We start from the raw sequence: 13,448 nt of genomic DNA, 5'->3' as shown, positions 1-13,448 counted from the left end.
ATATTAATTTATTATGTTTTTCTCATGTTGAACCCCTTAAAATCTAAACATTGCACCACACTTGCACTAGCTCTCACTTTTTTCCTAGCTATGTAGTTTAAGTATGCTGAGCAATGAGACAAAGTTTATGACTGACAATTGCAGTTCCTCCATATATATATATATATATATATATATATATATATATATATATGTATATGTATATATTAAAATTCAAAATTTTGAACCACTGACCTAAGGTCCTAGCTAGCCACTTCCAACTACCAACAAATATCATGCTCATGCTTCTAGTTCAATGGTGAAGTGTTTTAAATAGACTCACAAAATTGTTTCCATAAATGGCGTTGGACTTTGCTTAATTTTGCAGTGAGAGTTTAGTACTTTAGTTGGTGGAAAACTTAAATACGAGGGGGCTTCAAATTAAACAAAAGTACAATTATTGGAGTAAATTTATCATATTTCTCCTTTTCATGGAAGCAGCAGCACATGGATTATACTTATATGGTAAATACCTCTTTTCGTCTCTGGAATATTAGCGAATTCCGGTTTTAGTTCCTGTAAAAAAAAAAATTAGATTTTGTCCCTGTAATTTCAGATTCTTCTACTTTTGATCCCTCCTTTCATCAAGTCAACAGAATATGCATAAATTACGTCCTTGTAATTTCATATTCCTCCAACTTTTGGTCACTGTAATTTCAAATTCCTCCACTTTTGGTCCCTCATTTTACGTACCATGTATGCAAATTCTGCTTACGTGGTGGAATGAGGGACCAAAAGTGGAAGAATATGAAATTACAGGGACAAAATCTAAATCTTTTTTTTTTACAGGAACTAAAACCGAAATTCGCTAATATTACAGAGATGAAAAGAGGTATTTACCCTAGTTTATATATACGTCTAATAGTATTTTTTTTCCCTTATTGGAGTAAATTTACAAAGGTAGGGTTTGAAGTTTTTTTTCTTCTAAAAAAAGCAAAAAAAATCTTTTAACTAAAATGATATAGGTACAAGAAATGCCAAGTCGCATGTTACAAACAATAAGATCACTTCAATGACCCTATATGAATACAAAATGGATTATAATTAATCTCCTCATAGCAAAGGCCGAAAACAAGCTACCAGAACAGAAATACACAGACACAGCGCATATAATTCCAATCCTCAAGCAGCCGAGAACCAGATACATTAACATTTTGACCTAAATATCTCTTATGATATCGCTCTAAGTCACTGACGAGCTACCGGTCAACTTTAGAAAATGTAAAACATATCATCTAATGCATTTTGAGATACGACCAAGATAACACCGTAACTAAATACATTAACATTTTGACCTACATATCTCTTATAATATCATCGACCAGTGGGACCACATGTTCACATTACGACATCGATCTCAATACAGCCGCCTGTACGCTTTTTACAAGATCATTTTTGGTCAAGTTGTATCCTGTTCCCATCTGCAAAAAAAATAGTGTGGACCCTCTAAGTTATTTCTCAAATAATTAAAGGGAAACAACACATGCCTAAATTTATTTCTCAAACCAATTTAAAAATTGGTTGTGAAAATGAAAACGAGTAATAAAGATTGCATAAGCTCATGAAGTATCATTTTTCATATAGAAGAATAAAAGTTTCATTTCATATTTATTTATTTTGCATTGTTATTCACCATATTGAACTTTAATAAAAAAAAAATCACCATATTGAACTTTTTTTTTTGTCTTTTCTAATTAACAGTACTTATGCTATTAACTCTCAACCGACAACCTAAGGTATTTCCACACCACAACTTCGAAATTTTGGCTCATTATGAGTCTGACCTTTAAGACCTCAGCAGATTTTTGTTTTATTTTATTAGATGGGGTTGAATTGTCTTGCAAATAATCAACTTTAGATATTAAATATTTGTTTTTTAGTAAGAGAGAAATGTTATCAACTCTCTCGTACCGTACCATACCATACCATGTTGGTAAGGTTGATTTATATTGTAGGACGGAGAAAATTGTATATAAATTAAATAAAATTTTGTTGGTTAGTCTTAAATTTAAAGTGTTAGGGATTATTTTAATAGGATATATTTTCTTATGGTCCGCGTTAATGTAGATAGCTTACTTGGTGAGCTAAAAACATTAAATGAAATTTAGGAAGAACGTCTCTCGTTTAATCTTTACAGACTTAACAATTCTTCTTGCCTTCTAACAATCTACTAACATTTCCATATAAAAAATAAATATTTTCAACGTTACTTTTTAGACTAAGAATATGAATTTTAATATATTTTGAAGAAAAAAAATTAAAAGAGTGATACTTAGATGATTACTCCTATAAAATAAGTTTTAATCTATTTTTATATTAAAAAGGTTGAAATTTTTCTTTACCTGAGCAATGATTGTTATGTCATGGATAGAATCCCCAACAGCTAGGACATTATTGTTAACAACAAAGAGATGAAGCTGTTGAATCTCAACCAATATATTAAGCAAAAAACTCTTTTGTTTTTGGCACTGGATCCTTATGAGAACGTCTTTGCCCAAAATTTTGGCTTCCACATGAGGGAGAGTTTCATTATTAGCACTAGCAGCCTTAGAACCATCATCACTCCATGACTCATAATTTAGCTTCGGTTTGTTAAGCGTCACTACAAACTCAATAGGACTATTCTTGTTTTGTTCTTCTAATACTCTCAAACGTTCTTGGAGCTCTTTTACATGCTTGATAGCATCCCCTATGACTGAAGCCTTGTCCATCTATAGATTTGATTTACAATAGAAGCAAGTTTAATTAAATGTTACAAATTTATAAAATTCAAAACTTCTATAAATAGAATGAAAATCATCTTTTTTTTCTACATATATCGAAACATGAAAGTTTTACGTAACTTCTATTTTTTTTATTTTAGTGATACATGTTATTATACCTAACTTCTAATCAAAATTAATTTTCTCCATCATAATTATATATACCAAAAAAGATTTATAAAAAAAAAAATCGCAATCACAAAACCTTGATGTGTTCATCAATGACATTGAAAGCAACATACCTTCTTCAAGCCAGGAATAAGAGCAGCTAGAGTAATTAAGCACTGACTGAGTTTCTCTCTTCTCTTTCTCTCCGCCATGATACGGTCTTGATGATCATGAGCAACAGACCTCTTAGTCCCTTGTCCTTGTGTATTTTTAGTTTCAACAATGTTTTGATTTTGAGGTAGTTGTGTTTGTGACACTGGAACAACTTCATGCAAAGTGTTGTTCGTTTTCAACTTCTTGTTGTCTCTTTCCAAATTTGTTTCCAAAGTACAAGAAGAGTAGCTTTCAAAAAGTAACAATGGTTGTTGTTGCAAATTTTCCTCTTGTTGAAAAATACTTGCTATGTCATGTGAAATAAGCTCTTCTTCACCAAACAAGTTTTGTTCGCATTGTTGAAACAAATCACAACCCTCTATTTCATTTTCTTCAAATAGCTGAAACCAGAAGAAGAAAAAATGATAACTGTATAAAAATCATTACATAATTAAATTCAGTTCATTTGTGTATATATATAATTAGAACTATGTCACTTGAATAAAAACAATTCTTACAAAATGAGATAGCCAGCTAGTTGATGATGCATTTGAAGATGTGTTTAATTTTTCCATAATAACTATTGATATTATTAAATCAAGCTAACACCTTTTGCTTAACAATTTCAGAGATTGGTATTCCAATTTAGCATATATAGAGCAAGACTTGCTTTAGTACGTACCCTCTTTATAGCATCTCTAGTTAATTTATTTCCGGGTCCCTACCTAGGAATTGAACTATTACTTACTAATTAATTTACTATATAAAGGGATATATCGTTTTGATATATTAATGCTTTTTCTTCTCCATCATTTGAACTACTATTATCATATTATGTTTACCACTTTATCATTTTTATTTCAATTTTCAATTAAAAATAGCTAAATCATATTAAAATAGAAATAATTCCACCAAAATAAGGACAATAACTTTTTTTTTTAATAATAAACCCGGTAAATTGAGTTGATTTTGATCTTTTTTACCAAAATTATTTGAAATTGGTAAATGATAAAATTTCTATAACCAAATGCGACAAAATATATAGATTCAATTAAGCAAAATAGAAAACCGGAGAAACAAACATGTTATCGTTAGGGGTGGGAAAAGGTCAGGTCGTCCGACAGGGACCTATGACCTAGTCTATTTAAAACGTAGCTTGTGCCTGTTCGTTTGATAAAAAGACTATGCTCAAGTTTTTTATAAAGTCTATTTACTTAAATAAGTCGGGATAAAGCTGACAAAAAAGATTATTAAACTCGTCAGGTCGGCCTATTAAGCTTTTTATATATAATATATCTTCCATTCTTAATATTGTTGAAGTTTTTTTCCATAAACTCAAAGTCTTCGTATGATTTGGTTATTTACTAGCAGGTATATTAGTGTGATTAGACATTCGTAAGATTTTGTTATTTAGTAGCAAACATATTCGTGTGCTTTATGCACTCATAAGTTTTTTTTGCCTATTTAATAGATTTTTTAATAGGTTTACATGCTTCATCAGACCTTTAAAAAGGTTAGACCTTGAAAATGAGCTTATGGCGGACAATAGGCTAGGTTTAGATCTATAATTTCTTTAAGTATGTGAGACTTAGGTTTTACAAAGCTCAGCACGACCTAGACCATATCTACCCATAGTTGTCGTCTTTCCAAAGTATTAGAAAGATTTTTAAAGTATTTGTGGTTGCTTACATCCGTATTTAAAATATAAATAATGTGGGTAAAATTACATTTGTCTTTCCTTAACTTAATTTCAGATAATGATTTCATCATTTATCTTTTTAATTTTTATAACATCATTTTTGTCATTTTGGTTTGTTTGCATATAAATTTTCAAACATCAAATCTAAAATTCATATGAAAACATGAATGAATGATCATAAATTTAAATACGAAGAGCTCATATTAAAATAAAACTATAGATTTGAATTTTAAAAACTTATGCAAATTGATGTAAAGAACGAAAAATAACGTAGAAAAAGATAAAGAACAAGATTGTTATCTAAAATTAAGATAAATGCTAATGAGAGTAATTTGTCAATAATATTGGTAAAAAAAAATATGAATAATGTCCCGTCAAAAAAAAATAATGCTGTCTTGACGTAACATGATATGGTCCATAAACTTTTGCTTGAAAAAAATGGTCCATAAACTTTCAGCCATGTTTTTTTTTTAAGAAACATAAGCTTACAGCCACAACAATGACATATTTACTTCTCTCAGAAAAAAAAAAAAAAAAAAAAAACAATGACATATTTACTTATTTATGAGGAAAATGACATATATTTATTGATAAAATATAAAATATGGAAGAAATTTGCTCGTTGGAAATTATTTAGACCAATAGACAACTGAATGGTGGCAGTGACATGGTACAATTTCTGGATCTTTTTCTTTTTTACCCCAAAAAAATATCTGGCCTTTTTTTTTATTTTAAATTTTAAGATTTTTTAAATAAAAATACATAAAGTTGTATTTACTTAAATTTTTTTACGTTTTCGTGAAAGAGTCTGATTTAGGTGGTGAAGTGTATTTTGGTGGGTGTAATCCTCAGGAGTGTTTTTTTAGAGGGTTTATTATCGGATGTTCCGCATATATACGACACCTTTAATTAGTATTCTCAGTTTCACCGTATCTATTCGTCTTGAACAGGATCTAATGGTTTAATAAAAATTGTTGTTTAAGAAAATATATATAATTAAGCAACTGCCTTAAAAAACCAAAATCAAAAGCTCCAGTTTTGGAGATATCCTCCAAAATAGCGCGAGTTTCTTTTTACCTGCCTTCTTAAGTCACATTATAGGTTCATGAGACATTTTGCTCGCTGAGCTTATAATGGTCTCATATTGGCTAAAGAAATGGGTATCGATGATTTTGTTTGCTACTCGAATTCTCTTCTTTGCATCAACCTCGTTAATAGAATCTCCTCTCTCAAAGCAATGTCTATTTCTCACACTCTTTAAAAGGGAATCAGTTTGCAGACTTTTTGATTAAATTTGGAGCCCCCTCGTATTTTTTTATTTTTATTTTTTAAAAATAGGCGCAAATGTCACATGTACCCTAAAAAAATGAAAAATAAAATCAATTATACAGTCAGCGCGCGACATAATCAGATATGCACAGTTAACGTATCACTTAGATGTATCAGGGGGTATTCTGAAGATTTTTTTTAAAAGGACTGATTCCAAATCAAAAATTTCTTATGGGGTAAACAGAAAATTATCTATATAACAGAGGTAAAATATTATTAACCCTTTTTTATGTTATACCATCTAATTTATGTTACATGTGTCATTTTCTATTCAATACATTATATGATCACTGTTATAAACAAAACTATATTTTTTAGATACACTCAACAAATGATGTATGTGGTCTATAAATGATTTATTGAATGAACTTAAAATGTGAATTTTTGTGATCAAATAATGTATTTTTTTATTTATAGTAATAATCCTCTCAAAAAATATTTATAGTTATAATAAATAAGAAAAAACTTACGTACAATTTCTTAGGTGTTTTTTGTATGGTTCTTAACTAAATTCATCATGTATTTTCGTATGGTTTTTTTATTTGTTGATTCGGATTTGCCATAGCATTTGATTCAAATTATGATTTTTTTTCTTTCGAAAAAAAATATATTAAAGAAAGATGAGATGACATAAGACATGTTTGATACAATTCAAAAACTATAACAAATACATCTCAAATCAAGGACAAGACAGAGATAGAACAAGAGTCCAAAAACCACAAAAGTAGCCGATCGATGAACCTCAAACCTCCTACCAATACCAACCAAAATATAAGAAGCTTCAATGATCATCAACAATCTTTGATCGAACCACACCACAAATAATTAATTAGGAGCTTATGCAAAACAAAAATGTATAAACTCCCAATCTAGATAGAACTCAAACACCACTGCTATCTATGCCAATGAGGTAAGAAAATACACATCTTAGTATTATTATTTCATCCACCGGATTACAATATCATTTTCGGTCAAGTTGTATCCTGTTTCTTTCTGCAATAAATAAATAAATAGATAGTGTGGACCTGTAAGTTTCATTCTTTTTCGCATTTTTCATATAGAAGAATGAAAGTTTCATTTTGTATTTATTTATTTTAAAATGTCATTTACCATATTGACCTTTTTCTTTTCTAATTAACGGTGAGTAAATAGTTGATTTCTCCCCTGAAATTGTAAGTTTCATCAATTACCCCCCTGAAATTAACAAAACTTCAATTACCCCCTCCGTCAAATTTTTCTGTTAGTGAACATGACGTTTTGCAAATACCCCCCTAAAGTTTTGCACTTATGTGCAAAATGCCCCCCAAACTTAAAAATTTATATTATTTTTTTCTTAAAAACAAACAATTAATAGTTAAATATTAAAGCTAACTATTAATTTTGGAGTTTGGAAAAACTAAATACATATATACATCAAAATAAGGAAAAATGTGTATTTTTAAAGTGACAATAATGGTTATTTCTAATAGACAAATTTTTATTTTTAGAGGTTTATAAACAAATTAATAATCAGATTTAAATTTATATTTTCTCCTTCACCATCTTAGTTTTTAACTCCTCCAACCCCTTCAACAATTTGCTCAAACCATTTAAACTACACAACCCCCAATATTAATCCACAAATCATCCCATTATTGTCACTTTAAAAAATACATATTTTTCCCCATTTTTGAGCCTATTTTGATGTAGATATGCATGTAGTTTTCCCAAATTCCAAAATTAATAGTTAGTTTTAATATTTAACTATTAATTGTTTGTTTTTTAAGAAAAAAATAATATAAATTTTTAAGTTTGGGAGGCATTTTGCACATAAGTGCAAAACTTCAGGGGGGGTATTTGCAAAACGTCATGTTCACTAACAGAAAAATTTGACGGAGGGGGTAAATTGACGTTGTGAAATTTCAGGGGGTAATTGAAGTTTTGTTAATTTCAGAAGAATAATTAATGAAACTTACAATTTCAAGGGGGAAATTGACTATTTACTCAATTAACAGTACTTAAAAGGTTTTAACTCTCAATCGACAACCTAAGGTATTTCTGTACAACTTAGAAATTTTGGCCCCCAATAGACTAACCTTTAAGACCTTAGTATACATTTGTTTTCCTTCCTCTCTCTCAAATTATATGACATTTAAAAAAAAAAATTGTCTTAGATTATATGTCGTTTTATAATATCAATAATACATTAACGTTATTTTTTCTATTACTATAATTAACTATTTATTATTCTCTCTTCTTTCAATTGTTTAATTTATATTTATCATAGCATTTATTAAGGACAATTTTATAAAACAACACATAATATATCTTTCATATACAAAACTAATTACATTTCCTCTAGAGGTGGGACCATGTCAAGTCGCCCGACAAGGGCTTACAATACAAATGAAATATTAATGTTATTTTTTTCTATTATATCCTTAAGTATTTACTCCATCCGTTTCAAAATGAGTGTCGTTTAGTCAAAAAAAATTGTTTCAAAATAAATGTCACTTTTAGTTTCCAATGTAATAATACCTTTTTCTTTTCAACTGTACCCTTCAATCAATATTATATATATACAATGTAACAAAAAAAAATACTATATATATACACTACTTTCAAAGTATTATTTTTTTCTTTAATGAAAAACAAACCAATAGTTGATTAGGATAATTTGGTAAAATAAAATAACATTTATCTTTCTTTTAATTAATGTATTTCTTAATATGTGTGTAAAAACCTTAAATGACATTCATTTTGAAACAGATGGAGTGTTATTCTCTATTCTTTCAATCATTTAATTTATCTTTACCATAACATTTGTTATGGACAATTTTGTAAAACAATTCATAATATAATATTTCTTTCCTGTACAAAACTAATTACATTTCCTCTAGAGGTGGGACCACGTCAAGCCGTCCGACAAGGGCCTGACACCTAACCTATTTAAAGCCTAACTCGACCACCTTGTTTGATAAGAAGGCTATGCTCAAGCTTTTTATATAGTCTATTTAATTAAATAGGTAAAGCAAAGACTTACAAAAAAGCCTATTAAATAGGTTTATAGGTGTTGTTAGGTCTTAGTGTAAAATAGGTTTTTAAATAGACTTTCAGACTTCATCATGCCTTTAAAAAGGTCAAACCACACCTTAAATGTGAGCCTATGACGAGTAATAAGTCAAACTCAAACCAATAATTTTTGAAGTAGGACAGACCTAGACCTTGCAAAGTTCGACCTGATATAACCCATTTCCAATCCTAATTTCCTCTTCCACTCTAACAATTTACTAACAACGAACTTTGTTTATTAAAAAAAAAAAAAAAAAAAAACTAATATTTAAAAATTTGATATTTTTCTTTACCCGAGCAATGATTGTTATGTCAAGGATAGAATCCCCAATAGCTAGGACGCTGCTATTAACAACAAAGAGATGGAGCTTTTGAATCTCAACCAATTTATTAAGCAAATAACTCTTTTGCTTTTGGCACTGGATCCTTATGAGCACGTTTTTGTCCAAAATTTTGGCATCCACGTGAGGGAGAGATTCATTATTAGCACTAGCAGCCTTAGAACCATCATCACTCCATGACTTGTAAATTAGCAGCAATTTGTTAAGCGTCACTACAGATTCAATATGACTATTCTTGTTCTCTTCTTCTAATACTCTCAAACGTTCCTGGAGCTCTTTCACATGCTTGATAGCATCTCCTATGACTGAAGTATTGTCCGTCTGTTGATTTGATTTACAACATAATCACGTTTAATTAAATGTTACAAATTCCTAAAATTAATAGCTAACTAGTTGCTAGTTTAAAATTAATAGCATATCACTAAATATTTCAAATAGATGGAGTCAATGTTTGATTATGTAGTGATGAGAATTCCTTTGGAGTGAATTGATTCTCACCAAAAATAAGTTGCAGATAAAATAGTTAATATGTGGATATATTCGTGTAAAAGTTAGTTAAACTTTAAACTTGTGCGTAAAAATCAATTCAATAATCAAGAGCTACAAATGCTTCAAGTAAAATCATTTATAAAGGTAAAATAAACTCTACTCGAAAGCAACCAAACGGTGGCATTTAGGGTGCACAAGTGTTAAACTTGTGCACCATGCACAAGTTTTTTCTTGACCCTTGGATCACATAAAGAGCACACTATTACAATAGTCTCTCAACACTAGATTTTTATCTCACCATCTTTCCCAACCATTCTCTCTCCATGAATCTCCCAACCACTATCTTCATATTCTCTTTTCCATTTCATGGTGTATTTTTCATTTCAGTTATGTCAATAAAATGGTACATAAAGAAGTTCGCTTCTGTTATCCAAATTATGCATTCCATCATACTAATTTTGGTACTACCTTGCTGTCAAAATAAAAAATAAAAATTGGTACTATCTTCAACTCTTGGAAACCATGTGTTTTAATTTTTGTGGGTTTTGTTTTAAACTACTTAGGTATGAGCAAAATTTACAGTCTATTTTTCCAATTTAAGTCATGCCTTATAACTTCCATTTCTCCCAACAAAAGATTAGATCTACCCTCTTCTATCTGTTGGAACGAAATGCTTTAATTAGATCTCTTGGCAGATCTAGTTAGTTGGAATGGGACAAACAACAAAAGATTAAATTTACTCAAAAAAAAGATTAAGGAAATTTTATGAAACAACAAAATTGAAGAAATAAAAAAGGGGGATTTTGATTATATATATATATATATATAGAGGGGGTGTATCAAATGAGAGCATATCTTATTATGAGAGGGTGAGAGCATTAAATATTAACCACTTGATTAAAACAAATGGTCAAGATTTAATTTCTTATAATGAGGTTAATGCTGCACACTTGCCCTTCTCTCTTCCTTCACGGTGCTTCATTCTTCTTCCCTTCTCTTAACCTACAACAATGGCTTCAATTTAGTCTTTTACAACCATTAATTAATTAATCTTAACCTATTTTAATGGATTCACTCATCTCTCAAGTTAAATCTTCCTCTCAATTCAGATCTATTTCTTGCAAACCTAAGCATTGAGACGCCGATGCATCACCACCGGTTCTGGTGTGTAACACTGCCGCCGTAATATGGAAATTGCCAATCCATCTCCGCCAATTATTCTGCATGTACCATAAACTGATTCAGATCTATATCTGGTTTTTTCAGAGACAAGAGAAGAATCCCCTTTTGACGCCATCGCCGCTGCCATAATCGGATCCTTTTGAACTATCAACTTTGAATTGCGTCTGATTTGTTTCTCTGAATTGCATCTGAATTAATTAGAGAAGGAAGAAGAGGAAGGGGAAACTGGAAAAGATGAAGAAGGAGACGCGAAAAGAAAGAAGGAAGAAAATCATGTGTAATTAATTTTAGATGGAGCTTTTAATCTGAGCCACACAATTTAATCTAAAGGCTATTAACGAGTCCTCTCACCTCTCACAATAGATACTCCTCTCACCTGATACATCCCCTATATATATATATATATATATATATATATATATATATATATATATATATATATATATATGAATATTTAGTTTTTGGCTTATTTTTGTGAATGGAGAAGAAAATGGCACGATAAAGAAGAGGATGGTAAAGAAGTTGGATTTTATGGGATTGAGATAATGAAGATTGAAGAACTTGTTTCTTTTTTGTTGATTTTTTTATATATAAAAATAAAATTTAATTATAATATGTCACTTATTGATTCAGACATTTATTTTATTTTGTTTGACAACATTCAGACCTTAATATAGGTTTTCATCAATCAATGTTAATTTAATTAAGGAAATAAAAAAATTAAAAGATCCCATATTGCGTTAGGACTTAGGGTAAATATATTTGAGTTTTTTCTTTTAGTTTTGGTAAAATAAATAATTTGAATTTTTTTAGTGGAATATATATTTGAGTTTTAATAAAATTAAAAAAAAAATCTTGATCAAAAGAATAAAAAAATATATTTAACTCTTGTCATACAAAAGCAAAGACATAAAGAGAGTCATGAAGTGATTTGATCAAATGTTGAGTGACTATTATAATAGTGTGCTCTTTATGTGATCCAAGGGTCAAGAAAAAACTTGTGCATGGTGCACAAGTCTAAATGCCACCCAACCAAACATATTAAAATCATTTCTACACATGCCGAATAAATTTTGGTCCCAAACATACAAGAATTAATAAATAGATGCATGTTGTATTAATAAATGTTATTGTCATACTTCCGTAGTATTAAATAAGATTTTTAAAGCATTTGTGATTGCTTTTATCCGGATTTAAGATATGAATAATATAGATAAAATTACATTCGTTATCCTTAACTTAATTTTAAATAATGATTTCGTTCTTTATTTATTTTTTTCACGACATTTTTGTCATTTTGGTTTGTTTGCATATATTATTTTCAAACATCAAATCTGAATTTCATATTCATATTAAAACGTGAATGAAGGATCATATATTTAAATACGAAGAGCTTATATTGAAATAAAACAATAGATTTTAATCATAAAGGATGAAAAATAACATGAAAAAAAAAGATAAAGAACGAGATAGATATGCCTCTACAATATTATAAACTTTTAAATTTAGTATCTTAAAAAAAGTTATTCACTTTTGGTCCTTATTTATATTTTATATGGATTATTTTGGTGGACTAATATCTATATTTTATAAAAAGTTTCAAAATAGAAATTATTTTTACAAACTACAATATTTTAGAAGACTAAAATTACCGTTAATATTTTATTTGAAGTAAACTTGAAAATTCAATAAAAAACAGCCTTAACCCTTAAAATTAAGATAAGAAAGTAATTTGTCTATAGAGAATTGCTGATAACACATGTTATTTGGCCGAGAAACACATGGAAAATACCAAAATACCCCTCGGCAGTTAACTGCTGAAATTCAATTAAATCCATCGGCAATTGAGTGCCGTGGAATCACTCCTATGAATTGAGGAACATCTATGTATTTGAGGAAATCTTTCATCTATTTCTTTTTTCCATTTCATCTTTTTCTTTTTGTTTGTCGATGCAGGCTCATACAAAATTAGAAAAAAAAATATATTGAAACCACATGCATTTTCATATCTACAAGCCTCATGTGAGAGTTCATGGAAGGTTGGTGAAAGAGTCCATGTGTGAAAAAGACTCATACACTGTTGAGACACTTAGATTCCAATTCTTCTCTTCTTCTTCAATTATTCTGGTCCTAATTTACCCAAGGTTTTGCGATGGTAGTTTGATCCACATAACATATTTCAATTGCCTTTTTTTGTTTGATGAATTTGGGAACTACCCTCAAAGAAAAAATATTAAATTTGATGGAAAAGGAAATTTAGGTGAAGATAAAAAATTGTTTGATTGTTCATGAACA

At 29.3% G+C, this 13,448-nt stretch overlaps 2 protein-coding genes across 2 annotated transcripts; both read right to left on the bottom strand.

Annotated features, from left to right (window-relative positions):
• Positions 1-1,001: 1,001 nt before the first annotated feature.
• Positions 1,002-3,712, bottom strand: LOC11423794 (transcription factor bHLH18). The gene is made up of 4 exons (XM_003611448.3): positions 3,581-3,712; positions 3,044-3,463; positions 2,382-2,750; positions 1,002-1,460 (listed from the first exon to the last, which is right to left on the bottom strand). Exons 1-4 carry the CDS (start codon positions 3,635-3,637, stop codon positions 1,383-1,385), a joined length of 924 nt encoding a protein of 307 aa, XP_003611496.1. The 5' UTR covers positions 3,638-3,712; the 3' UTR covers positions 1,002-1,382.
• Positions 3,713-9,221: 5,509 nt separating this feature from the next.
• Positions 9,222-11,280, bottom strand: LOC11423793 (transcription factor bHLH25). Its single transcript, XM_039834378.1, has 3 exons — positions 11,170-11,280; positions 9,435-9,803; positions 9,222-9,233 (listed from the first exon to the last, which is right to left on the bottom strand). Exons 1-3 carry the CDS (start codon positions 11,278-11,280, stop codon positions 9,222-9,224), a joined length of 492 nt encoding a protein of 163 aa, XP_039690312.1.
• Positions 11,281-13,448: the final 2,168 nt, after the last annotated feature.

This window comes from Medicago truncatula, chromosome 5 (genome assembly GCF_003473485.1).
Source record: "Medicago truncatula cultivar Jemalong A17 chromosome 5, MtrunA17r5.0-ANR, whole genome shotgun sequence".
Lineage (NCBI taxonomy): Eukaryota > Viridiplantae > Streptophyta > Magnoliopsida > Fabales > Fabaceae > Medicago > Medicago truncatula.
Note: the sequence above shows the minus strand (reverse complement) of the source record. Positions and strands in the feature narration are given on the sequence as shown.